Source organism: Sebastes umbrosus, chromosome 13 (genome assembly GCF_015220745.1).
Source record: "Sebastes umbrosus isolate fSebUmb1 chromosome 13, fSebUmb1.pri, whole genome shotgun sequence".
NCBI lineage: Eukaryota > Metazoa > Chordata > Actinopteri > Perciformes > Sebastidae > Sebastes > Sebastes umbrosus.
In genome coordinates, this window is record NC_051281.1 from 3,581,998 (window position 1) to 3,608,757 (window position 26,760).

At 38.2% G+C, this 26,760-nt stretch overlaps 2 protein-coding genes across 2 annotated transcripts in view; both read left to right on the forward strand.

The window, feature by feature from the left end:
* LOC119499822 (trace amine-associated receptor 13c-like) overlaps positions 1 to 26,760 on the forward strand; it is a 978,627-nt gene that overhangs the window by 285,291 nt on the left and 666,576 nt on the right. The window lies entirely within an intron of this gene.
* LOC119499809 (contactin-associated protein-like 5) overlaps positions 3,901 to 26,760 on the forward strand; it is a 106,441-nt gene continuing 83,581 nt past the window's right edge. The window contains exons 1-2 of the mRNA XM_037789007.1: positions 3,901 to 4,170; positions 25,277 to 25,387. Coding sequence (XP_037644935.1) covers positions 4,098 to 4,170; positions 25,277 to 25,387 — 184 coding nt within the window. The 5' untranslated portion in view covers positions 3,901 to 4,097. The remainder of the gene's footprint in view (positions 4,171 to 25,276; positions 25,388 to 26,760) is intronic.

The following is a 26,760-nucleotide window of genomic DNA, read 5'->3' on the forward strand; positions in this document are numbered from 1 at the left end:
CACAAAATACTATGTCAATACTGTACTTAATATACAGTCATAGCAGTAAAGATAATTTGAACTGAATTAAAGTGGATTTACTGCTATTTGTTCGCAAATTATTCAGCTTATTCAGCTTATTCAGTTGTATTTGTTATTTCAAATTTAGCAAAAATGTTTAACAAACTCAGCTAAAGATAATCAAATCAACAATCAAACCATTTCATATTATGGTAGTCAAGTGAAGTTGTTCTATGACAAAGATCTGTGTTGCCAAAAGGATAAGATGGAGTGAAGTGCACCAGCCTCTAGTCTTCTACAACAAGAACTCAAGCTAAACTTTAATACTATTTAGCACTGAAGAGACAATTTCAGAGTGGTAGATTATCTGTGCTGTGCAAGCGATCAGGAACTAAGAAATAATTAATCAAAGAAGACACACAAAGTGACCACGAATTGGCCATTGAGATTGGTTTTCACAGGAAAAAACCTGGCAACCCAGAGAAAACAGACTGAGTCGCTTCTGCCAGCAACACAGAGCAATACTTCCTGTTCCACTGCAGTCCGTATGAGCGCATAAGAAATCAGGCTCTTCAGCAAAAATAATACTCAAACACCAAGAATATGATACTCTCTCAGACCAAGAAAGGAAAACTCAGTATTTACTTGGGGGGGAAACGAACCATGCCATATAGAAACCCTCCACAGGGAACAGCAGCAGAACATCACATAAAGCTGTAATGAGCTCCTCCTCTGCTTCCTCTTTATATTTTTATTATCCTTGTTCTTCTATGGCTCTCGCTTTTATCATCTCACTGTTACCATTAATTATTAAACTATATCGTATATATTTTTATTCTATTTTAATGAATTGTTGCACCAGTTAGTGTAATTGTTGTATAGTGTAGCAATGTTCAAACTTGATGTCTCATTTTTTTTGTTACAGTCTGATCTTTACCTGCACTAGAGGCATGGCTCTAGGCGATGTCAGTCGGTCCACCTTTCTGGTCAAGATTAAAACATCCTGTCGGAAGGATTGCTGTCCTGCAGCACGTCGGAGCAAACTGTCCCTGAATAAAATACTGCCTAAACGGAGGTATTTCAAGACGTTCCACCTCCAATTTAGTCTACAACTTATTTAACTGACTCATTTGTGTCAAACTAAGTTAATCATTTTTTATTTTTTTGAAAAATCTTTTCACACAGTGTTCAGAAATAAATATAAAAGTACACCAAAAGAGCAGAAGGAAGAAGGTCAAGGGGCCCCTTCAAGGGATACTAGACAGACAACACTGTAGGAACACTACAGCTGCAGAGCACTCTGCATGATATGAAATCTAACTTTTTATATTTTCTTCCATACAGAATACAGTGGTGTTTTAAATCAGTAAAAAAAATAAAAGAGACCATTTTGCATTGGGTTCACACCATAAACTGTATATTAGAAGTGAATGTAGTCACCGTGACGTCAACCATTGGTTTGTGTTCTGCTGTTTTGAAGCCTCGAGTTCGGCATTTTGGCCGTCGCCATCTTGTTTTTTTGCAACCAGAAGTGACACGAGAGGGTGGAGCTAAGTACAACCAAACGTTGAATAGAACACTTCAATGCCAAAATGTTACAATTAACTTTCATGAAGTGAAAACACACTGTGAAAGGGTTAAAGATGTAGGACGAAAACACGGACAACTCCCAGACCGGACAACGCCGTGGTAGCAACCTGTCAATCACAAGGTAGCCACGCCCTAAAGCATCCCCTGCTTTATGGTCTATCTGACTCTAAATGGGACCATAATTTACTAAATGAACATCATGCTGTATTGAAGAAGACTTGAAACTAGCGATTGAGAACATAAACTCATGTTTACAATGTTTACTGAGGTAATAAATCAAGTGAGAAGTAGGCTCATTTTCTCATAGACTTCTATACAATCAGACTTCTGTTTGCAACCAGAGGAGTCGCCCCCTGCTGGCTGTTAGAGAGAATGCAGGTTTAAATCATGTCTGCATCGGCTTCACTTTTCAGACCCTGGAGTTGCCCACTACTTCCGGCACCCTTGCTCGAACTACACCCATCTTCAAAATCAACCTTTGTTTTGATCTCACCTACACATCTGTAAAGTTTCATGGCTGCATCTTGCAGTTTTGATGCTATCATGGTGACAACATCTGTCTACAGAAATATAAACACCTGGCAAAGTATGCAAAAACCTCTCCTGTGGTATAGTTCCCGCTACAATTGTTGTCTCCAGGAACATATTTTTCCATGATGACACACACAGGCTCACAAGGTGAAAACAACACCATGCACATGCTGTCATGGCTGGTGAAAGGGAAAGTCGGGTGTGCTTTTATGAGCTCCTTAATGGAGCCCCTTGGTGATTGTGTCCCCTCCCCTGCCCCTCATAAAACCCGCTATCGCTGTGGACTCTTAGTCTTGTTTATGCACATATTACACACCTCGTGCCACATTGTTTGTCAGTCCTGTACTTAAATTGTGCTCATGCCAATAAAACAAATTTGAATATGAGACAAAAAGAGATTTTCTGCTCTTTGCATGAAAACACAGAGCAGATGCTTCACAATGATTGGCTCCCTACCCCTACTTACAAAAGGCAACCAGTAGTGGCAGTGAGGATGAACTCATTACCAACCTGCATGCCAGAACACTCATGCTACTCCAACCATACTTGTTATTTCACAATAAAGTTAGAGCTGAATTCATACAGGAATTGCTGCTGTTGCTGCACACAGCTTTCCCTCTGTGGTGCATTTTATATACTGTAAACAATTGTTGTTAATTTACAGCAGGATTTCAACAGTATTAACCTGTTATTGCTCAAAACAGTGCTTTATTATTTATACAAAAGAAAACCTGTTAAATTACGCTCATAGGCCGTTTTTTAACTGAACTATAATGCATTCTTAAAAAACATCACTTTACTGCTGATCAACTGTCTAAAGTATCATCAGTAACAGTTTCATGCAGTATTGTTTTAATTCTGGGACCTGATCTGCTCATGTGAGGCTTGTACATTGTACATGACTGTAAAATCAGTGAATTAGCTTTATTGTTCTTCATCACATGTTGTTCTGGTTTGCATTCTGTGCTTGTAGCCAGCTAGAGACACACATTTTTGGGAAAAGTGTCAACAAGTCTATTATAGCCTTTTTCCTAACAAGTGCCTTTAATTGTATTTATGTGACTATTCCTATGTCTGTAACCTGCTAAGTCTATTCATCTAGGCAAAAAATAATGTTTATTAAAATGTATGTAAAAACCTAAATAGTGCATTAAAACAAATCAGTAAGATAATGTAAAAGAAAGGTGGAAAAACAGCTATATAATGTATCTTTAAACAGTAAATTAACTGTAAAATACTGTGAAATTAATAAAGTTCAAACTGTATTTTTCATTAACAGTACAAAGCTGTACATTTCAGCGACAGTGTAATAATGTTAATTTTACAGTAACATAAAGGCAACCCTGCTGACAGTTCTTTACTGTTATTTTACTGGGAAATTCTTAACAGTGTACTTACAAAAGGCAACTAATAGTGGTAGAAAGGATGAACTCGTTACCAACCTGCATGCCAGAACACTCATGCTATACTCCAACACATACTTGTTATTTCACAATAAAGTTAGAGCTGAATTCATGCAGGAATTGGTGCTGTTGCTGCACACAGCTTTTCCTCTGTGGTGCATTTTAAAGCAAAGCATTGGGCATCACAATGCTCTTTCTGCCAATATAGACTGAAACAGAGAGAGGGAGAGAGAGGAGGAGAGAGAGAGACAGACAGAAGGAGAGAGGAAGACAGAGAGAGTCAGACAGAAGGAGAGGAGGAGAGAGAGACAGACATAAGGAGAGGTGGAGAGAGAGAGAGGAGGAGAAAGAGAGAGAGAGGAGGAGAGAGAGAGAGAGAGGAGGAGAGAGAGGCGTGCATCGCCTCACAGTGAGGGAGTGTCGTCGTCGGAGCGGTTTTGCTCTCCTCTCCTCTTCATCACCAGACTCCTTCTATCCCTCCGTGCTGGAGGAGCGAGGAGGAAACCTCTCCTCTTTGTTTTCTCTCTGCGGACACACTGGATAATAACCACCACCACCACCACAGCTGGGAAGATGGTTTTTCTGCTGCATATGGTTACCCTTTACACTCTGAGCGTCTTCAGTGGAGCATCCGCCGCCACTCACTGTGAGTACATTCACCTAGAAGCTCACCTGTACAGCTCTTCTCTCCTCCTCTCCTCTTCTTCAGTCTGTTGCAAGCTGGAGAGTCACATATATATAGAAGCTGAAGTTTTTTGTGCTCCTGTTGTTGTAGCAGAGAGAATCCATCGTGACTGTTCCAGATGTGCTGCTGCTGTTGCTCATGTTGAAGTGGAGAGAGAGAGAGAGTAGGCTACTTGTGTCAGCAGCATCGTGCACATATAACAAGTTGTTGATGTGTGTTTCTATTGAGCAGACTCTCTCAGTCAGTGTGCGATGATGAAGGTCAAGCAAACAGGTTTTCATTCACAAGTGAAACGCTGTCTGGGTGGACTGACTCTCTCTGCAGCCACTGGTGACTCTGTTGGTTCACAGAGCTCTTTATTTTTAAGAGTCAGTCTCTTTAGACGTGTTTTGGCTGGTGTGTGTGTGTGTGTGTGTGTGTGTGTGTGTGTGTGTGTGTGTGTGTGTGTGTGTGTGTGTGTGTTGGGGAACAAAAAACTGCTGACTGGCCACAGCTGTACTGCACAGACAGCTGCTGTTACTGGTCGACTCCTACATGAAGATATACCATACCATACCATACACTCACTGACACACACACACACGCACACACACAGCCTGCTGGATCTTCACTAAAGACAGACTATACTGCCTCTTCATCACACACACACACACACACACACACACAGCCACAGGGGGGTTTCATCTTAAGTGTGAAGCTGTACACTGTTAGCTTTGGATTTAATTGCTCGGGTGGTTTCATTAATAGATGTGTTTGTTAGAATGGAACTATTTTTAATAGACCATCAATCATTTATCAGGGCATTGTTTTCAGCTGCTCTAATGTGCACAGCAAACTGACAATTACTGGATTCTGTCGGTCGAACAAACGTTATATTTCAAATGATTACTCAAGGGAATAATCAGCAGATTAATTGATTAAGTTATATCTCTATACAATCTATTTATTTATTTATCTTTAAGTTGCTGAAATCCCTTGCAGTGCAACAATGAGCAGAGCTAACATCCATGCAGGCTAAACCACATCATACCTGAACTAAACAAATCCTACAGAGACTAATGCACACAGTGGATACACACACCTAGCTGAGCTGTCTCTGGTATTTAGTCTGGCCCTCAGTGATATACTACCGGGGTGGGGGCGTTCTGTTAGATTGCATCAGCTTTATAATAGCCGAGTGGATCTAGTAAACTGGCAACTGAGTGGACTTTTATTGTTGATTTTACAGTAAATGTAAGATGTCTATAAAACACTGCCTCCCACTGCAAGTATCACGGTGACGTGTGCAGCAGCGTCTACTACAACCCTACAGTAAACACACTTCAATCTTTATATGCATCACATGGCAGTATATCTGTGTTGTTGACACAGCATATAAATGTAAATAGTGGATATAAAAACAAGAATAAATGGTAATTAGAATACAAACTGCCAACATAAGAGCAGACATGAGACATGTAACAGTGATATAAGGGCTCATTCATGTCACAATAGGTTTTATTACCAAACCAGGTTGGAATATTCAGGCGTTTTATGTCAGTATGTTTTGGCTCCTGACAGTTTCTGATTAATGCTTTGCTTTCCCATGTGTACCTGGAAGAAAACTACACACATGAAGTTGTGTTTTAACATAATTGTATTTTTTTGTGAACAACTTTTTATTAGTTAATGTTGACAGAAAAGAATATGTATACGGATATATTTCCAAAACAATTCAATTGATTCGTGGTATATTGTGCATTTACATAATAATACCTAGCATGCAAATAATAATAATATGGATTATGGAAACATATCGATATACAAAATACCTTAACATAAATTGGTATGTCTGCACGAACAGATACAGGTGTGTCTTTCACCTACCTACATAACCTAAATCCATATACTGTACATATACATATATATGCATGTTTGCATACACACTTAAGCACTTACACGTATACACACACTTAGACATACACATGTCTAAATGTCAGCAATTTGTTTTATAACTATATTCATTTCCCCTCATTATTATATCGAGTATTTTTGTATTTTTGTTTTAATAAAGAAATGAGGTAGAAACCTTGAGTCACTATGACTTGACAAAAATAAATCTTGACCAACTCATCTCTTTGTTCCATGAAGTTTCTTGTGGATATTCATAACCCATATGTCCACTTTTTATATTAAATATAATGGGCAGATTGTCAAAATTGCATTTAAGGTCATTCACGCTCCCCAGAGGATGAACCTTTCCATATTTTAGACTAGCTCCACTTTCAGGCCAAAATGTCAGCTTTGACAGCAATATATATAACCTAATTTAAAATTATAATCTCATGTTCCGATTCCAGTGTTTCTTGGTGAGCACATTTTCTCCCAAAGGCATAAACATTTTTATTTTAATGACTCCGTGACCTTTCCCTCTAGCTGCACCCTTTGAACATTTTTAGCCCTCCTATATGTGAATAACAGAACCGTCATTATAGCGCTCATTTCGCACAACATTTTTTGTGAAAAATAAAATAACGGAGCTTTCTAGCTTTTCCTTGCCCTTTCTTGTCATGTTAGAAATGTAAGAAGCGATTCCCAACAGTAAATGAATACACCACCAAGCGGCGTGACATCACTTGATCTTTCGGTTTATCTTTGCTCTCCGAGGGGCGAGTGTGACACCGGGCTTGTGTTGGGGTTTAAGCAGTTTATGTTAAGGTGAGGAACTGAGCTAAACTGACAGCCGCATTACTCATTCATGGCAGTCCTGTGGTTCTCAAATGTGTGCGGTGATCAGGTCTGACATACTGTGCTGTGATGAAATGGTGAGATGCTCCTGGAGGTCAAATGGCTGCTCTCATATTTACCAGTGAGAAACAAAAGGAGGGGAGCGGAGACGTGTCATGGCTGGTTTGTGTGGCCTCGTCAGGTGGCAGCCACTTCCTGTCAGAAGCCCCTGTGCGCTTTCTTTGGTTTTACAAAGAGACGAGTACGTCACTCAGTATGTCAGCGTTCGATCTGCCATTTTCAGCAGGAGCTAATTGATACTGTATCGGCGTGACCTTCACAGTAATGGCCAAATGACTGCCAACCGCGGAGCTATGCACAGATGCATCGAAACAACGATTTTTTCCCCCTCTTTTGTACAGAGTATATTAGTAACACAGTGCAACACAAATTTATTGTCCACTGGTGGAAATTTGTCTTGACAACAGCAAACCACAAGGTGCTCTCCAGCAATTACATCAAAGCGAGAAAGAGGAGGGTTGAGTGCTTTCTTGTAAAATACGTTGAGCTTTGCATTCAGTTCTGTGCACAATTTCCCTACTGGTCTTTTTAATGTCTTTACTGGCAGTGTTGACCACTATAGCTTGAGTGGTTTTATATTTACAACCAAGATGCCCAATGCCAGGGTGTTCAGTTGTAAGTTAGCACACTTTTTACTAGACTTATAAACAGTCCAGAATATTCTGGCTAACACCAGAGCCATGTGAATTACAATTTTGGAATACATTTTGATAATCTTTTCCCAGTAACAAGAAGTCGAATGGATTACAATTTGATTAGATTTTGGAGGTTGGCTTCTTTGCTGTCTTGGCGGGAGTTGGATGGGGGGATTGGTATCAGTTATGTCTTGGTGCATTCAGTGAACAGAGTAGTCAGGGACTTAGCTTAGCTTGGCATGGCGGCCGGAGCCTTCTTTTAACTCCCAGATTGTTATATTTCAGCCCGGTCTCACCAAATGGCGTATGAATGACACAACAATTTGTTAAGTCATTTTGTTTTAGCGTGTCACTAAACGTCATGTATGTACTGACTGCAGAGTAAACACATCCAAACGCTCAGAGCTAGTGACGTAGAATAAACAGTGAGAAAGACTGCTTATGGTGGATGGCGGACCGGTGTTCAAAGTGTTGTTGAGTTATTTTGAAGTTACGTTAGTGACATTTGTGATGTGTTTTCAGTACTTATGTTATGTTGTTTCCGTACATATTTTACTTAGTTTCCATACTTATTTCAAGCCCAACCATGATGTTTTTCCTAAACCTAACTAAGTGGTTTTGTTGCCTAAACATAACCGTGTAACTCCATAGCATTACACACGAAAAACCTAAAATGTGTTATCATGATACGCAAAATATCCTTAAAATGTTGTGCTATTTCTACGTCTTCCCATGAGGTCAGGTTGTATATTTACATGATGTGTGTTTGTTACGCCTCCCCCCCCAGCAAGGCTCTTTACAAAAGAGGTCCAACATAATCAGAAGAGTCACAGAGATGCAGAATTTTTTTTTCAATTTATTTGTGAACAAAAATGAACAGCTAAACAATCAACCACAACCAGAGGTCTACTAACCAAGGACTGATGGGCCTGCCAAAATGACAAAAACAAAAAGAAGGGAAGTATCTGGATTCTTCCCTCCAACCATAACCGATACAAGAACTAAACCTAACAGAAATAAAGCACCAAAAAAAGGACTACCAGACCCATTAGAGAAAAAAAAAGAACCAACAAAGGCAAAGAACTAAATCATCGAATACAATCAACTGCTGCCGAGGCCGGAAGGCAGAGAGAGAGAGAGACAGGATCCCTTCCCCCTCTGTATCACTCTCAATCCCTCAATCAGGGCTAGACCAGATTCACCTGGAAGAGAGACAACATGAGAGTTCTGCTTCGTGCTGGAAGGTATGTGAGCTGTTAACGTGCAGTCACTGGGGGCTAAGCTAGCTGTTGAGGAGGGTACCTCCAAACTGTAACATCCGGCTGGCTGCTTGTTAAATATAATAATACAGAGGATGTGGCATGTGGGTGTTGGGCTGTTGTGAGGCAACTTTGACAGAGTGGGCTTGGTAAAGGAAATTAATTTGATAAATGAGTATTGTATTATGAGTAGCTGATTATAGGGGTGTCAAAATATCCGAAATTTAGTAGTCATGAATGAATAGTTTTATTCATCAAAAAGAACAAAAACTTTACAATCTGTGTGAATATAAACCAACACTGTATCCATTCACACAACAACGTTAATATAACCAATTAAAACGGAAAAAGGAATAGGCTGAAGCCCCAAGGCTTATTTTTGCCTATCCTATACAATCCATAAAATAACCCAGAATATCAGAAAACAATAAAATTGACGACAAATTGTAATCCTTACTAATTTCACATTTTAATCATTTTACACTGTAATCCTTAATCATTTTACATTTTAAGGTTTTTTTTGAAGCTCAACAGAGAGCTACAAGATTTCAGCTCATCACTGAGCCTGTTCTATAATTTGACTCCCAAGACTGATACACGTCTATCTTTTACATCGGTTCTCACTTTACCTGTTTCAAAAATACACAATCCTCTTAAATTATGTCCTTTTCTTCATTTAATTTTCTTTTATTCCTAAATCGGAAAAATATTTCTAATGTATTTTCATGCACAATATCCAACAATGTTAAGATAGATATATAGTCAATACCAATACCAGTGTAATTCCACGATTCTCAGTATCCTATTCAATACCACGGTAAAAAACAAAAACAAAACAATAAATTCCATGTACAACATACACTCCTTTATTACCGTTTGAATACTGATTTTCTGCAAATGTATATATATGTGATTAATCTGTCGATAATTTTCGCGATTAATCGATTAGTTGTTTGGTCTATTAAATGTCAGAAAACAGTGAAAAATGTGGATCAGTGTTTCCCAAAGCCCAAGATGACGTCCTCAAAGGTCTTGTTTTTTCCACAAATCAAAGTTATTCATTTTACTGTCATAGAGGAGTAAAGAAACCAGAAAATATTCACATTTTAGAGGCTGGAATCAGAGAAGTTTGACATTTTTTTCTTAAAAAATTACTCAAACGGATTAATTGATTATTATAGTTGCTGATTAATGTAATAGTTGACAACTAATCGATTAAACATTGCAGCTCTATCCCTGATGATCGGCCTCAAGTGTATCGCCAAAAACTAACTTTTACAAAATTTTACATTTGAGCACATCATGATAATGTTATAATTTACCTTTACCCAATACTTACTCATTTTTACTGAATAGAGCCTGAACGCAACATAATGTAACCTCTGTTCATTACCTGTTAGCTCCGTTATTTAGCCCAGCAGGACTGTGATGCTAACAGCTAACGTTAAATGGCTCTCCTCCTGCTGATTTCAACGTGGATTTGTTGTTCACAATGTAACATTATGGGACATTTTCTATTGTCTCCATGACGACGGGACGCCATTAATCTAGATATATATACACAATATATATACAAATATGTAGCTTAGGGCTGCAGATTGTTTTCTTTATCCACTAGTCTGTCATTAGGCTGTATAAAATGTATAAAAACCCCAGTAGAAACAAATTCAATCACAATTTCCGAGAGCCCATGATGATTCCTAAAATAGCTTTAAAATGTTGTCCAACAGACAGTTCAAAACCAGATATTTAGACATTTAATTTTCTGTAATGTAAGAGAAAATATATCAACAAATCCTCAGATAGCTTTACTTGAAAAATAAGTTAATTGAGACTAATTGAGTCTGTTTCAGTGCTAATGCGTCTTGTGATTGTCGTAATCTGTCTGGCATTGCTAATCACAAGTTTGTTGGTTTTCCCAAAGTTTTTCTTTTCAATAAACTGTTGTTGCAGCGTCCTTGTAAGGCTATTGCATAATTCATATAATCTCTTACACCTAGCGCATCACCTATGTGCGGCTTCTTTTAAGGGAAAATTTCCTGCTATGAGTGGAAACATGAGTCTTTTGGCTGGAAGGCTTTCATTACCAGATGATATGCCACTTTTCACCACAGGTCTCTGGGAGGAATATTGCTCCGCTCGCAGTGTTTCCCTCGCAGCAGGTAGAGACTGCTGCGCCACACATCCATCTTTTAGAAGATGGAATCTGTTTCCGGTTTAGCAAAAGCACCGCACACATATACTTACTTAAAATCTCATGCTTCAAGTTAGCTCAGCGGGCACATACTTGGGCGCAAATTATTTCCCATCTGAAGCACCTGGAACGTGCTGGAGGAGAGCTGGCATTCAGCATCACAGCAGAAGTGAGGGTGGGTGTGTGTGTGTGTGTGATGGAGATGGTGCAGCTGCAGATTCACTTAATGAATGTGAAGTAGGCACTCAAGGAACACCTACCGCTGTACATATTCAAGGACTGATGAATTTATCAAAAGGTAAATGATGCAGAGCACCGCTGTGTGACAGCGCCGGCACTTTTGCTCATGTTTAAACATATAGCGCATTTCTTCTGAGAGACAAAACCAACTGGAGGGACTGTAGAGGGATGATGGTATATATAGAAATAGCATATGATTATGTCACGAGGATTACTCTCCTCATCATTGTGATCCCGCAGGGAATGTGAACCGTTTGTGCAAATCATATTCGTCTGATATATATGCTATTTATGTTTTTTTTTGTATTATTATTTTTAGATCTTTTTAATCTGAATTATATTTATGTTTTTTTTCTATTTTGTTATGTCATATTTTAGTTTTGCAGCAAATAAAGATAAATCATATCCTAATCTGAACTAAAAGAATTAGTTCCCCATAAAAACTGAAATAAAACAGGAAAATAAGTGGCAGCATTTTCATAATAACTAGAACACTAGTATAAAAATGGAAATAAAATCATCATTAAACTGGTAGTTATCATACAAACACTTAAATCTTAAATCTAAAAAAGAGAGAATCAGTTCTAGAAATTATTGAAACAAAATTGTTTCACAAATAGCTGTTTTTTTTTATTACTATATATTAGTGTAGTTGCATCTCAATTTTTGGGAGGACAGTATCACTGTTGTAATTTGTTTTTTGTGGTTCTGGAAAGATTACTGGGTCTACTTCATCTGAAAAACCAACAAGATTATGTTTCCATCCAGATCAATCTCCATCAGAGTGACTCGATTTTCAAAGCTGAAGCTGAAGTTGCTACAGAGGACTGTGTGTTTATTCGTTTAAATTGAGTAAATACAACATCTCAGAGCTCTCTGCATGATCTCTGACTGACTGCAGACATGAAATGAAGAGACTTTTACAGGGATTTTTCATCTCGGTCAAAGCATTTTGTTTCTTCTGATGCGTTGCATTGAGTTATTTATCTGCTGCGTGGTGTGGAGAAGATGCACAGACAGATGCTGCTGTCTTCTATTGTTGAAGTGAAATGTTGAATGGTAAAGTCATTTACTTCTACACTCCAGTCAGTGGGGTATCACGGCATGATGCCATTTTATATCACAATATTTTCTTTCTGCACCTGATTTGACTGTTATCATGCTATAAAATAGGTGTTATGAGTCACTATAAGAACCATAGATGTGGGTAAATAGAGGCCTACTACGCTTGCTAGTAGGTTTTATCATCATAAAATCATTAAAAAAAAGATGACAGTGATCTCTCTTTTACAACATAAATGTGAAAGTGGAACTTAAAAGCAACACGTTCTAACATTAAAAACACAAAACTGAATGAAACATTACATTTTGAACACAAACAAAAAAAATGTCTTTAGGTTTAGGCAACAAAACTACAACTTCTTTAGGTTTAGGCACAAAAAAAAAGTTAGGTTTAGGCAATCAAATACAACTTCTTTAAGTTTAGGTAAAAAATACAGTTGGTTTAGGCAACAAAACTACAACTTCTTTAGGTTTAGGCAACAAAACTACAACTTCTTTAGGTTTAGGCAATAAAACAACAACTTCTTTAGGTTTAGGCAAAGAAATAAAACTTCTTTAGGTTTAGGCAAAAAAACTACAACTTCTTTAGGTTTAGGCAAAAAAAACAGTTAGGTTTAGGCAATCAAATACAACTTCTTTAAGTTTAGGTAAAAAATACAGTTGGGTTTAGGCAACAAAACTACAACTTCTTTAGGTTTAGGCAAAGAAATAAAACTTCTTTAGGTTTAGGCAAAAGAAGCAAACAAACAACAACTTATTTAGGTTTAGGCAATAAAACTACAACTTCTTTAGGTTTAGGCAAAAGAAACAAGTAGTTAAGTTCAACAAAAAACATTGTGTTTTTTGTTAAAATAACTACGAACACAGAGACAATATATATATACATTGTTGGTTTCACACAGCAAACTCCAGTCTCCTGGGTAAAAACCCTGTGTTTTGTGTCTATGGGGCTTATAGCGACTGATAACGCCTATTTAATAGCCTGATAACAGTCTAATCACCTTTCTTACAATACATTTTGTGGAACATTTATTTATCATTATTGAATGTCTTTTTAGCTAATCCTCTAAATGAAATACCTGAAAAAGTAAATTAACATGGATGCAAGAATTATATAAAACTCTAATAATCAATACCGTCACCATATTCATCATTATATCTCCCACCTTTATTGGATAGAAGTTGGTAAAATGTCAGCCTGTATATGTGTTTTACTGTCTGAATTCAGCATACAGAAAGCTAATGGTACAGGGAAGCTTTTACATTGTTGTCCTCTGCAGATCCAATGTACCGAACAAAATGCTTTTTGATTGTAATGAATAAGAAGAAAACGCAACGGACACTTGATATAAGACTATTTAGAGGAATAATTTCTGCCCGGTCTCTCGGGAGCAGAAAAAAAATCTATTGTGATGAATGTGGCGCCAGTGGAGGCCTTTCCATTTCCAGCTGCATTGGTCACACGGTGATGCTGCACCAATTCCCCAATCCATAGAGTGCAATGAATATGCTTCAAATAGCTGTAGAGGCTGTAAGTTCCATCCTCTTATTTATTTTCAGTGTTACTGGCAGAGGGTTTGGAAGGATTATCAACACCCACTTTCTGTCGAGCGTGCCAATAAGATTGATGCAATAATCAGCAAGGGACGGTTACAGTGATGAAAAACACGACAAAAAAAAAAATGATTCTGTTTTGAACGTTCAGCCTCAAAAATGAAAAAAGAATTAGGTGTTAAATTAAAAGGAAAAAAAAGCCAAATGCCTGCTCATACAGTAGCCAGATTTCACATTATGTATTGCACCGTTTATTATCTTATGTAATTACATTGTGTGATTACCTGTGAATCAGACACAGTCCTGCATTATCACACTCTATGATTTGATATTGATTATGATGTATTTATAGGGGGCTGAAACAAATGTGTGTAATCTGGAGGTGCTGGTTCACAACATCAACATGCAGAGTTAAAGAAAAGGAAGCTACACCGTGATCCGTCTTTCAGTTCAGATCTGTCACAGTCTAGCTCTGTTTTATATCTTTTTAGTTGCCTTTATTAGCTATGTGATCAGGATTTTTTCTAGGTTCTGTTTTGTTCCTTGTTTCATTCATTTAGTTTAGTCATGTTTTGTATTTCCTGTTTAATTTGATATACTGTACTTACCATGTGTGTCATGTCTTGTTTTACTTCCTGCCTTTGTGCGTTTTCCCGCCTTTGTGATTGTCTGCCTCGCCCTGATTTGTTCCACCTGTGTGTAATCACCTTGCTCTCCTTGTGCCTCCTCATCCTTACCTGCTTTCAGGTCCAAACGTGTTATTCCTGAAACGTGACAAGACACAACAAATCAGCTTTAAAATGTGTACAACAGTGTCTCCAATCTAATACAGAAAACATAAAAGTGCCTATGGAGACTACATTGGTTTAGATACTAACAGATTAGAAATGAATGCATTTTGTTGTTTAATTTGAAGGACTTTGCAGAGCATACATATGCTTTAACTGTGTTTTGTGGCTCATTCTGCTCTTATTCCGCCTGTTGCAGCGTCTTTGAACAAATAAATATCTCCAAACAGATTGAGGGCAGCACCGTGGCTCAGGCATCATATCTATAAATGTGTCTTGTCTTGAGTGACTGCCCATGCATGACCACGCTCACTATACGAAACGCTATATAAAGCTAGAAAACCAGAACTCAATCAACTTCTTGCACTCCCTGGCCTGAACTTCCATTCCTTCGAGGAAAAACTGGTTACGAAAGCCTCTTTTTAAAAAAAAAATAATCTATACCACTCCACGAGAAACCACTCTCTCTCTCTCTCCAAAGATGTTTTCCTCTTGTGTCTCAACCAAAGTCAGACTACTGAATCAATATTGGTTCTCTATACTCGGAAATAAATGTGTCTTTTATAGATATCTTTATATCCAAATGATACCTGATAGTCAATTCAACCTCTTTTTATTTCAGGACCATTTTAAAGCAAACCTCCTCCAGTTTCAAAATCATGCTATTAACACAGGAAAGGCTGTTCTTATACACCGCTCGTAGCTATATCTATCAAAAAGTAATGCACTGTAAATCCTATATATCCCAAGAAATAAATTAGTATGTAATCCACGTAATCATGAACCAGGAAACATAAAGACTGACAAACGCTGCATAGGGAGGAGGACGGGATGGATGGGTGGGTCAAAAAACACCAGACTTTCACCCAGGAGACCGGTGTTAGTGTCCCGTGTGATACCAAAAGTCAACGTTTGTTTATTTATCACGTCACGTTATTTTAACTACAAACCCTTTAATCTTTTCCTAAACCTAAAACCTAGTTTTGTTTCATAAATCTAACCAAGTCGACCTTTTCCTAAACCTAAGTAGTTTTATTTTGAAAAGACCGTAGCGGAAATTGCCAATTTCATTTTAACACCACTCATTTCTTTAACGCATTAACACAACTTGTGATTTTTAGGTTGTAGCGGGCTCAGTTTTAAAGCTGGAGTGAAAATACTGGTATCATATGAAACTAAAAAACCTAATGAATCCATTGGTATCAACCATGTCATACTAGCTTGTCGTGAAGGAGGTTAAAGGAGTCCCTTGAACTCTGACCTCCAGGTCAGTGAGTGTAAATGGGTTCTATGGGTACCCACGAGTCTCCCCTTTACAGACATGCCCACTTTATGATAATCACATGCAGTTTGGGGCAAGTCATAGTCAAGTCAGCACACTGACACACTGACAGCTGTTGTTGCCTGTTGGGCTGCAGTTTGCCAGGTTATGATTTGAGCATATTGTTTTATGCTAAATGCAGTACCTGTGAGGGTTTCTGGACAATATCTGTCATTGTTTTATGTTGTTAATTGATTTTCAATATTAAATATATACATATATTTGCATAAAGCAGCATATTTGTCCACTCCCATGTTGATAAGAGTATTAATTACTTGACAAATCTCCCTTCAAGGTACATTTTGAACAGATAAAAAATTGTTGAATTAATTTGCGATTGATCGTGATTAACTCTGGACAATCATCCAATTAATTGCAATTAAATATTTGAATCGATTGACAGCCCTAACTACTACCTTTTTAATTACCACAGCAGTATTACCCTTAAGTAAAATGCTCCCGCAAATCCTGCAGAAAATTAACCCAAATCGTGCTCCACTACAGTCCTGAACGAGGGCTGAATAATTAATGTTTGGCAGATGAGATGTGTAATCACGAAAGCTGTCGATCGCCCAGTAAAACATCCTGCAGGCTGCCTGTAAATGCTCACAGGTCCCTTTAGATTCTATGCAGTGTTCAGAGAAATGAAGTGCTACAGTAAACCGCGCCGCGTTTCTCAATCATTCGTATCGATGTGCGCTTCCTTGAATTCAGCCAGCGTTTGGGACTAATTGTCAACCGATACCTCGGCTCTACTGGGGCTATCGGCGAGCAGAGGTCACTGAGCCCACCGAAAGCCTGTTAGTGCATGCACGGTATCATATGAAGCTTTATCGATGCCACACAGAGGTCTGAGGCCGCTCCGTTACCAGATACTATCGCTGCCCCCTTTGATATTATTGACTCTGTGGTCTGTGTTGACTGAACTTATGCACTCTCCAACTGACGCCCTTTGCTCTCGTGGTGTTAATCACTGCTGTAAAGGTGCTATACGTGGTTTTAAGTGTTTTATTACCCATAGCGGCAAATTAGCATTAGTTATGTGTGGTATGTATAGATTGTTTTGACATCTAACGAAAGCCAGACCATTAACATAGAGGTGTATATCTTGTTGATCAATACCAGTGAAGTCGTGGTTTTGAAGTGGAGAATATTAAACAAACTAATTCCTTGCCTTTAATAATCTCTCTGTTGGCCTGCAGACTCAGTTCTGTGCTGCTGCTGCTGAGACATTAGTCAAAATAATCACTCACAGAACATTAACAGATGACAACTTTGATAAATCGCTTAACTCATTTATCAACTAGAAAACACAAACAGTCTATTTCACAGCTATGTGAATTAATGCTTTGAGTTGGGGTTTTTTTAGACTGCGCTTCAGAAAAAATTGAGTCATTTGAAAACATATGCTGTTGTAACTTATAACAGACGTTTGACAATTTATAGACTAATATTTTATCTCATTTGTTGTGTTTCAGATGTTTTTTAATGCTGGTTTGAAGTCCTTTTTTACCCTTTTTTTTCAAATGTATTATTTGCAGATTTGCAAAACACATTGGACTACCATGTATAAATAAATGAATGATAATTAATCTGATCATATATTATATGTTAATATATATATAAATATATATATATATATATAGGATCAAAACTGACTACACTGGCACACAGATACCGACTGCTTTATCAGCTCCTCAGTGATGGAGGTCTTTATGTGCAAGGACACATATATGTAGGCTTTCAGAGATCCAATGTAGTCATTCACAATTTCAATGTCATTTCCTTATACTTTGTTGTGCTTCAGAATATTGTAGTACGTTACAAGGACGTATGCTGTAAAAGAAGAAGAAATTGAAGGAGAAGAAGAAGAAGAAATATAATTATTTAAACCCCTGTAAGAATATTAGAACTTATTAGACTTATTTATAAAAACATGTACCTTTATTTTGCACAAAGATATATTTCTTGACCAACATAATCTCCTGTGTGTCGTGGATGAATAGATCGATCTAAAGCTATTTCCATCACTACATATGTTATATGCATTTAGTGAAAAGACAGACGTGTTATCAGAAAAATTTATTAAGAGAATAATGTTATTGTACATATTATATTTATTTTACTACTATCTTATGCATTAATGTGTAAACTGCATTTTAATTATGTATTTACAATATGTTCCTGTATATACTGATGTGCAATAATCTATCAAAATGCATAAAATATTTTAAGATTATCATGTATTTCGTTAGTAAAATCTTAATCTACAAAGTAACCAGTAACTTCAGCTGTCAAGTATAGCATAGTATAATATTATTGGAAATCAATTAACAACACAAAACAATGACAAATGTCATCCAGAAACCCTCACAGGTACTGCATTTAGCAATATAAAAATATGCTCAAATCATAACATGGCAAACTGCAGCCCAACAGGCAACAACAGCTGTCAGTGTGTCAGTGTGCTGACTTGACTATGACTTGCCCCAAACTGCATGTGATTATCATAAAGTGGGCATGTCTGTAAAGGGGAGACTCGTGGGTACCCATAGAACCCATTTACATTCACTGATCTGGAGGTCAGAGGTCAAGGGACCCCTTTGAAAATGGCCATGACAGTTTTTCCTCGACAAAATTTAGCATAAGTTTGGAGCGTTATTTAACCTCCTTCATGACAAGCTAGTATGACATGGTTTGTACCAATGGATTCCTTAGGTTTTATAGTTTCATATGATACCAGTATCGTTGCTCACTACATCCTCTAAAATATTGATTGCGTTAAAGAAATTAGTGGCATTAAAACAAATTTGCGTTAACGCGTTATTATCTTGTTAACTCTGACAGCTCTAGTACAAATACCTCAGAAAGTGCAATACCTGCATACATGCGCTTGCAGTATATTCCACCACTGGTTATCAACATGTAAATCACTTCCTCTAATTAATCAACAGAAGTCAAACATCTGCACCAGTAGTCAGTAAACCAATAATCAGTCTCTGTCTACCTCACAGTAAGCAACTATCACTGCTACCGCACACCTCTGTGAGGAAGAGACCGTACTGTCTGTGTCAGTTACAGACCTGTTGACGTCACGATTGCTTGGTTTGGGAGTTCATTAAATTTCTACAATACTCTGAGATATTAGTGTGTGAGCTGCAGTCTGATTTTGCAGCTGTAACTTTAATCACATCCAGCCAGAGAAGAGGATCAGGTCAGATTGAGTAGTCTGCTCTCCTCCGTCGCTCTACCCTTGGACTAGCTCTATTACAGGTTCTATTTTTAGGAAATCCCTTTGGCATTTCCTCATATCCCAACTGTTTGTACATTTCCTGAGACTCGATATCCAACAGGAAACTTCCTCATATCTGGTGAGCCGCGTTGATTTGATTTGGGGCGTGTAGTTGTCTTCTAGGTGTGATTATGCCTCTGAAACTAGAGCTTAAAATATCCAGCCAATGCGCACTACAAATGGCGCTTTGTTGTGATAATTGAGTTTGATTTCTTTGTGGAGTACCATCTGTTTGTGCACTCAGGTTAAGGCGGGTTTGCTAATGAGCAGAGGAGAGCATTGGAGAAAGGGCCGTATGTACAGTATGGCTGAGTCGATGCCACTATCAAAGACTGAGATGCGCTATATAAATACCCCACTGAATATAATGCATAGCTGACAATGAAGTGGATGAATGGGTAGTTTCAGATATCTCAATTTAACCCGACTTATATTTCAACTTTCAGAAGCCTCATGTCCTTGACTTTAAAAAAAATAATATTTGTATGAAGTTAATTAGAGATTTTCATTTCAAATGACACCGCTGTTGATTAAAGCTTCTAACGGGCCAGAGAGCAGAGCAGTGAACGCTCGCTCTGAATCTAAATGTGTTTGCAGTCATTCATCGGGGAATGAATGGTTAAGAAGAGGACACATCTTTTCTTTTTAAAATGAAAGCATAGAAAATGGTGCAAGGACATTGAAAAAGAGCATTAAAGGATAAGGCTGGCAATATTCAATATTTATTTTTTATTGTCAAGAAATCCCATGAAAAGACGAGAACCAACAAAGACTTGATCCTGCTAACACGTATTGTCCGTGTAGCCAAGCCTGATGTACTGTAGCTTATTCCCTCCGAGCCGTAGACGCCATTGTTGTTGTTGTTGAAAACACATGAATGAGCCTCGGCGTGACATGTTCTTTCCTTACGGTAAATGCAGGAACTGTTGTGTATTTTGAGTTGATCCCACATTCACTATTCTAGTGGTGTGAATACTCACTGGAGCACCAATTAATGTTTTAATCTGCAGCTAAAAATAGTCCCAAACAAATGCACTACTCATAGGGAAGCACCGATTCATCGGACGAACATCGGTGACGGCCAGTATTCACTTTGTTTTTTTGGTTTGTAATTTTCAAACCTTAGTACCCCACTAGTGGAAAATTGTTTTGCAGGCAGGGTTCATGTACAAATCAACACAATAAAACACAGAGCTAGAGCAGGGAAATTGAAATTCGTACCAGATACACATGTACAATAGTGCAAATGTTCAAGGGAAGTGCAAAGAGTGCAGCCATAATGCTATTAAGCATATTAATACTTGGGATGAAAGAGAGTTGGAATCTTTTAGTCCTCCTAAAAACCAAGTCACACCGAGCACAGATTTTAGTCCGAAAAATGTGCACATAAAAATTTATAACAACTGATTTTGTGTGTTGTTATGAATGTTTGCACACCCCTGCTGGACATTTGTGCAGGGGTTAAAATAGTCGGGCGGACCTTGACTTCAGCGGATTTCCACATGCGGAAATATATGTTTGACCAATTAAATCCATTGTTCTTTTTTTCTTTTTTATTAAGTGTGAGGAGACGTAACGGGTAACCATAACCAGCCTCGTATCACGGTTGCAGAAACACACAATGCAACGTGGTTAACACTGTGAATTCGGTTTCGTCAACAAAACTACTTGGTTAGAAAAAAAGATCATGATCTGTGTTCAATTAATAATGTAACAACATCACGTATCAACGTAACTACTATTAATAAATAACACCCGGCCTTAGCAGACTTTACGTAACAAGCGTAAAGCCAATGTTTAATTTATTGTTTTGGTTTCCTTGGTGAAAGTCCTGAGTTTTTTCATCCCATCCATCCTTAGTGGACTCTCTCACTTGTTATACTCATTATTATACCATGTAACTTTCATTAACGGTTGCTCAATATACTACTTCACCTACTCTGACCGCATTCAAAATGTCCACATTCAACACATACAGAAATGCCAACATTCGACCGCGTGGGAGTTCGCGCGGTCTCGGAGAAAGATCAGTGACAAGAACGTTGTGTTCTGTATGAAACACACAAGAGGTTAAAGCTATGTTTCTAATTGCTTTTACATTTACATTTAATTACATCTAATTGATGTTTCATAAAAGGAATGTTTTTGTTGAGCTATGTAAGTGCTGGACTTATTTCCTCATTGAGTAGGTAGTTATATACAGTAGCAGCTAAAAAGGCTTTTGAAGCAGTTATTTTTCAAAAGAAAGAATCTTTTTCATGTTGAAGAAGGTTATATCAAAAGGTTGCTTTATATATATATTTTTTTATGATTGAATTTGTGCTCATTCAAAGAGTAATGGAATGATGAATGACTTTAAAACAGTTCAGCTATTTTTTTTATAATGCAGATGTCTTTGTTTCCCTGGCAAAAAAGGGGAATAAATAACAAAAAAAAAATCATCGGCTTCAGCTATCGGCCAAGTTGTTATTTAAACATCGGTATCGGCCCAGAATTGCACAATAGGTGCTTAATAACTACTTACTCTTGTGTGAGTAGCATTTGCTAAAAACTACAGTACCCAACCGGACATTACAGTACTTAATTTATTTGGAAATGAAAATACATAAATATAACAAATAATCTATGTATTTATTTATTTTTTAACTTTATTATAAAAACACGCGGTACAAGGTCCAAAAAAGACTAAAATAAACAGATATATGAAGAAACAAAGAGAGGAAAAACAATAGACAGAATTTTAAAATGATATACCAGACAGATCACCAATTGGTTATAATGATTATATATATTATAATTGTTATTTACATGTTTCAAAAACAGCATTAAAATGATAAAATGATAAAAAAAATCAACATGGGGATGACTTGGCAAATTTAGATTTTATTAGAAATTAAACTCTATGTATGTGAGCTGTTATTAAAGATTTACATGAGCAGCTGTTATTAAAGATTTACATGAGCAGTAGGAACCAATCAGCTTAGGGCTGAGTGCAACATCCTTTAATGACCCACTGAGTCCAAACCACAGATGTCTTTAAATAAATAACATTTTGATTTCAGTTGGAACGACTGCAGGTCGCTAAATAAATTTGCAGCTTTGAGTCAGTGTGCAGGTGCTGCTCTTTTTAATCTATTTTTCTTTTTTTTTATCGCCAACAGCATCAGTGATAACCTCTGGTGGGCTGCAAACCCAAGAGCGTCAACATGACACTTCTGTGCCGGCCTTCTGTTGGTCTACACAGACAAAAAAAAACATCATCCTGGCACTTCTGTGACTGAAAGCTCTTATATCAGCTGGTGTACTTATGATTTCAAAGGAGATTAAGTGTTTCCTCTCGGCATGCACTTGTGTGCATGTGTTTATGTCCATGCATTCAGATGCACGTCTGGGTTCATTTGGCTGTAAGATTCAAGCCCCTGAGCCTTGCATAGCGATCGTGAGTCAGCTTCAGAGGATTTCACTTATCCCACAGGCCAAGGAGCAGCTTTGCAGGCAAATCATCCTCCATCCATAAGTCTTCCTGATTGACAGCCAGGCATTTGGCTCAAGACCAAATCTGTCAACAACAACAGGGTCTGTAAGATGCATATTTTGCACTTGGGCAAACTTTTTTCTGAGCTCACAGAGCACCTCACATCACCTGTCGACTTGAGAACATGTGTTGTGCTGCCTGTACTCCCAACACGTCAAATACGGCGGCTTGGTCAGCGGCCCTATACTCGCAAAATATGACGCTCTACGTGGCCGTAGTTATGGCGAGATTAGAAGAGGAAGTCAGGTTACATAGTATAAAGAGAGAGAAAGTCCACGTTGGGAGAATGTTTGGCTGGATGGGTGGGTCCAAAAACGCAGGATTTTCACCCAGGAGACCGGTGGTCATGTCCCGTGTGAAAACAAAAGTAAACATTGAATTATTTAAAGTAAAATTACAACGTAGCATACGTAACGTAGGCTGTTTTTTCCTTTGTTTGTTTGTTTTCATATTGAAGCAAAAACCAAACAGCAGTGACTTTACATGTAGTACAACAAGGATAAAAACAGTGGAGAAATACCCAAGAAAACAAGGTGATGCTCAGAGCTTGACATGAGACATAACAAACAAAACATAACCAAAGAAAGGATGAAATAATAGTCATAACTACTAGATAGTTATAATAAGGAAGGAATTAAAAATATATAAATAAATTAGTAATTAGATATTAAGAAGCTATTCTAAGAAGCTGACAGCTATTGTAGTCTGGAGGGACCTGGCAGGACTTGACAACTGTCTATTAAGGTGTTTGGTGGTGGAGGCACTGGTGTCACTTGCATTAGATGGAGGTTGTTACTGGGGTTAGAGATATGTCCATGTGTGTTTGTATGTTTGTACAGTTGTGTGTGTTAAATGGGGAGGTGAGTGATATTGATGAATAGGGCCCAACATCTGGGTTGTTTTTTAAAGCTATTCGTCTTTCTGTTGAAATGTGCTCAGATTGTAGAAGAGAAAAAACAAACAAAAAAACGACGTAACGTTACTACGTTGCTACATAACAAAGCTTACTTAACTCTAACCAAGAATTTCCTGTGAAAACTGAAAAGACACTATGCATGTTAATAAGTGGAAATTGATATGTGCAAAACAACAGCAGATGTGTTCCTAGAGCATAATATTTTGAAGCGTACGACCACTGAATAAGCTGTCGTATTTGACGAGTTGAGAGTGAGAAGGTGTTGAGTTGTGACATCAAAATGTTTTTTTTCTGCACCTTTTCTAAGCTGTCAAGGTCTCGCTGTTGTTGTTATTGTAACGGTTGGATTGAATGAAGGACCGAAAGCATTTGTTCAGGCTTTTGTCAGCTCTTCAGCCAGAGATGCAACGTAAAGAAAGGATGGGTAGATATGGATTAAAAGGAGATAGGAAGACTGAGTTATCCTCCAGGGATCAAAAGTGGGACTTGGGAGACTTTTGACAGATTAAGAGTGCTGTGCTTGCATAATAACTCTGGTTCCAGTCGTGCTGTGTTACGATGGCATGCCGCTGTTCTCATTCCTCCAATGAACATCTGCAACCGCGGCTCAGCCATCATTTGAGTCTTGGACTAAACAGCTTGATCCACTTTAGTCACACTTGAAATCAGGATTAGAGAAATCTCTTGGCAAGCGATCTGAGAGCAGTCAAATCAGGTCAGTCGAAATTCGGTGGGACGCCCAAAAGGAGAACGAGCTCATGCTGTCAACTCTGCTGTGCTCTTGTCTACCAGATGGATGGCCAATTGCCACTCCAGATGTGCTCCGAATCCATCTGAACTCGGAGTAAAGTGGCATCCAAAAACAAAAAGCCCCTCGCACTCAGAGGAGTAAACCGCACGCTGATGGAGGGAGTACGGGGATAATTGTAATCAGGCCGGTGCCAGTTTTCATTATGTGCTCAGATACAGGCCTTAATGCAGCTCTGCACTCAAGTGAAGCCAAACAGCTGAGAGGCTGTTGTTGTTCGACTCGCTGCTCTTATTGTGGCGGGCAGGCTGGATCAGGGGAAAGACGAGGCTGACAGGTTTAGATCACTGGACTCTTAATCTGTTCCTGCCTGTTGGACGTGATGTAATCTCACACTGTGGGATTAAAAAGAACACACATACGCACACATGTGCACAAAAGGAGCCGTAGAGTTTTCTGTGCCATTTCCAAGGGTCACCGCATGGGTTAATAGACTGTTTGAGGTATCTGAGAACTGGATAAGTGAGGCAGCCCTGTTATTTTCCCCCAGTTCTTGCTTTAAAACTCTACCACCGACAAGTAAAGATGCACTCTGAACCAACATGTTTAACTCCTCAACGATGAATTTTCTATTATTTCTGTCGGATGAGTAAATCCAAGTGTGGCGAACCATTCTACAAAGATTAAAAACAAACTTTGAAGTTAATGTTTGTCTATGTGTTTTTTCCTTTCACAGATAATTGCAATGGTCCTCTGGCATCCACGTTGCCAGAATCATCCTTTCAGAGCTCCTCTCAGTCATCACTCAGTTATGCTGCTCACAACGCCAAGCTCAACAGAAGAGATGGTGAGTACGAGAGACGATGTTCTTGCATGGATTTAAAATTCCTACATGCTTCAGATACGCACCACCCACCTGCTGTACCAGCAGTTACCACAAACCGCTCATATGAACCATTAGTGTGATGGTTACATGGGCTGTTTATGAAGGCAATGACAAAGTAGCAATGAGGTATGACGACTGGCTGCATTTACCACATGTCGCTGTTCGGACAGACGCTGTTTCATTATTATGAAGAGATGAGAAAGTGATGGCTGTGTGTAATTACTGGTGGACTGATATAAAATAAGTTTCAAACTTAATTACACATTTCATAATAATGCTGCAAAAATACAGTGACTGTTATTTGGCAAAGAAAGTGACTTAATCTTTTTATGAGAATGGCTGTGAGGGACCGAGCTGGCAGGCATGAGGAGTCACAGGCGGATTTATGAAAACGAGGGTTTTATTTACCCAAAAAATTAAACAAACTATTTACAAAATATGCGACGCATGTCTGTTCCCATAAAGTGGGTCAACTATTTTTCATTTTGTTTTATTTCTTTTTATTTGCGCGCACACATAAGACTTCATAAAATCCAGATAATGAAAAATAAGAAATGAGGTCAAGAAGCCAGCGGCTTCGGGCTTATGCAACGGACCTCCCCTCAACCTGAGGAGAAAAACAACAACAAAGAAGAGAGGAGAAAAGAAAACTGAGCTAACATCATTTTGAAATTTACCATCAAAAATAAATAACAACAAAATAAGCAGAAAAAAAGTAACTAATCAGTAGACAACAATCCAATAAAAACGAATAATTACATTAAAAATAAATGACAACAAAACACAAACAATTATGTATTTAGGGCTGTCAAAGTTAACGAAGTAATAACGCAAATTAATTTTAACGCCACTAATTTCTTTAATGCATTAACACATTAACGCAAGTTGCGATTTTTAGGTTGTACCGAGCTCAGTTTTAAAGCTAGAGTGAAGATACTGTGGGGTCCCATGACTAGCCTCTCAGGTTAAAGGAAACAGCTACAGCTTCCATGAGCTCTGGACATACTTCATATATGCCATCAGAACCTAATTAGAGCTGCAGTTGGTGGATGCTAACAAGACAACCAAGAAGGATTGTGCTCTTTATAAGTCCTCGAGCCCGGCTGTGCACATTTCAAAACGAATCAGCTATTTTCCAAGAAGTGAGGCGGCTGACCTCCACCATCTCGCCTGAGTGTAACTTCACCTTGAAGCCTTTCATATGCAAACTCTCCCGTATTTACATCAAGACGTTATACACTTTGTAGCGACTTAGCATACACCACAACAATCCGCTATTCATTGTATCGATGCCCACAGTATGGATGTTTAATGGACCCCGCTCTGTCTGTATT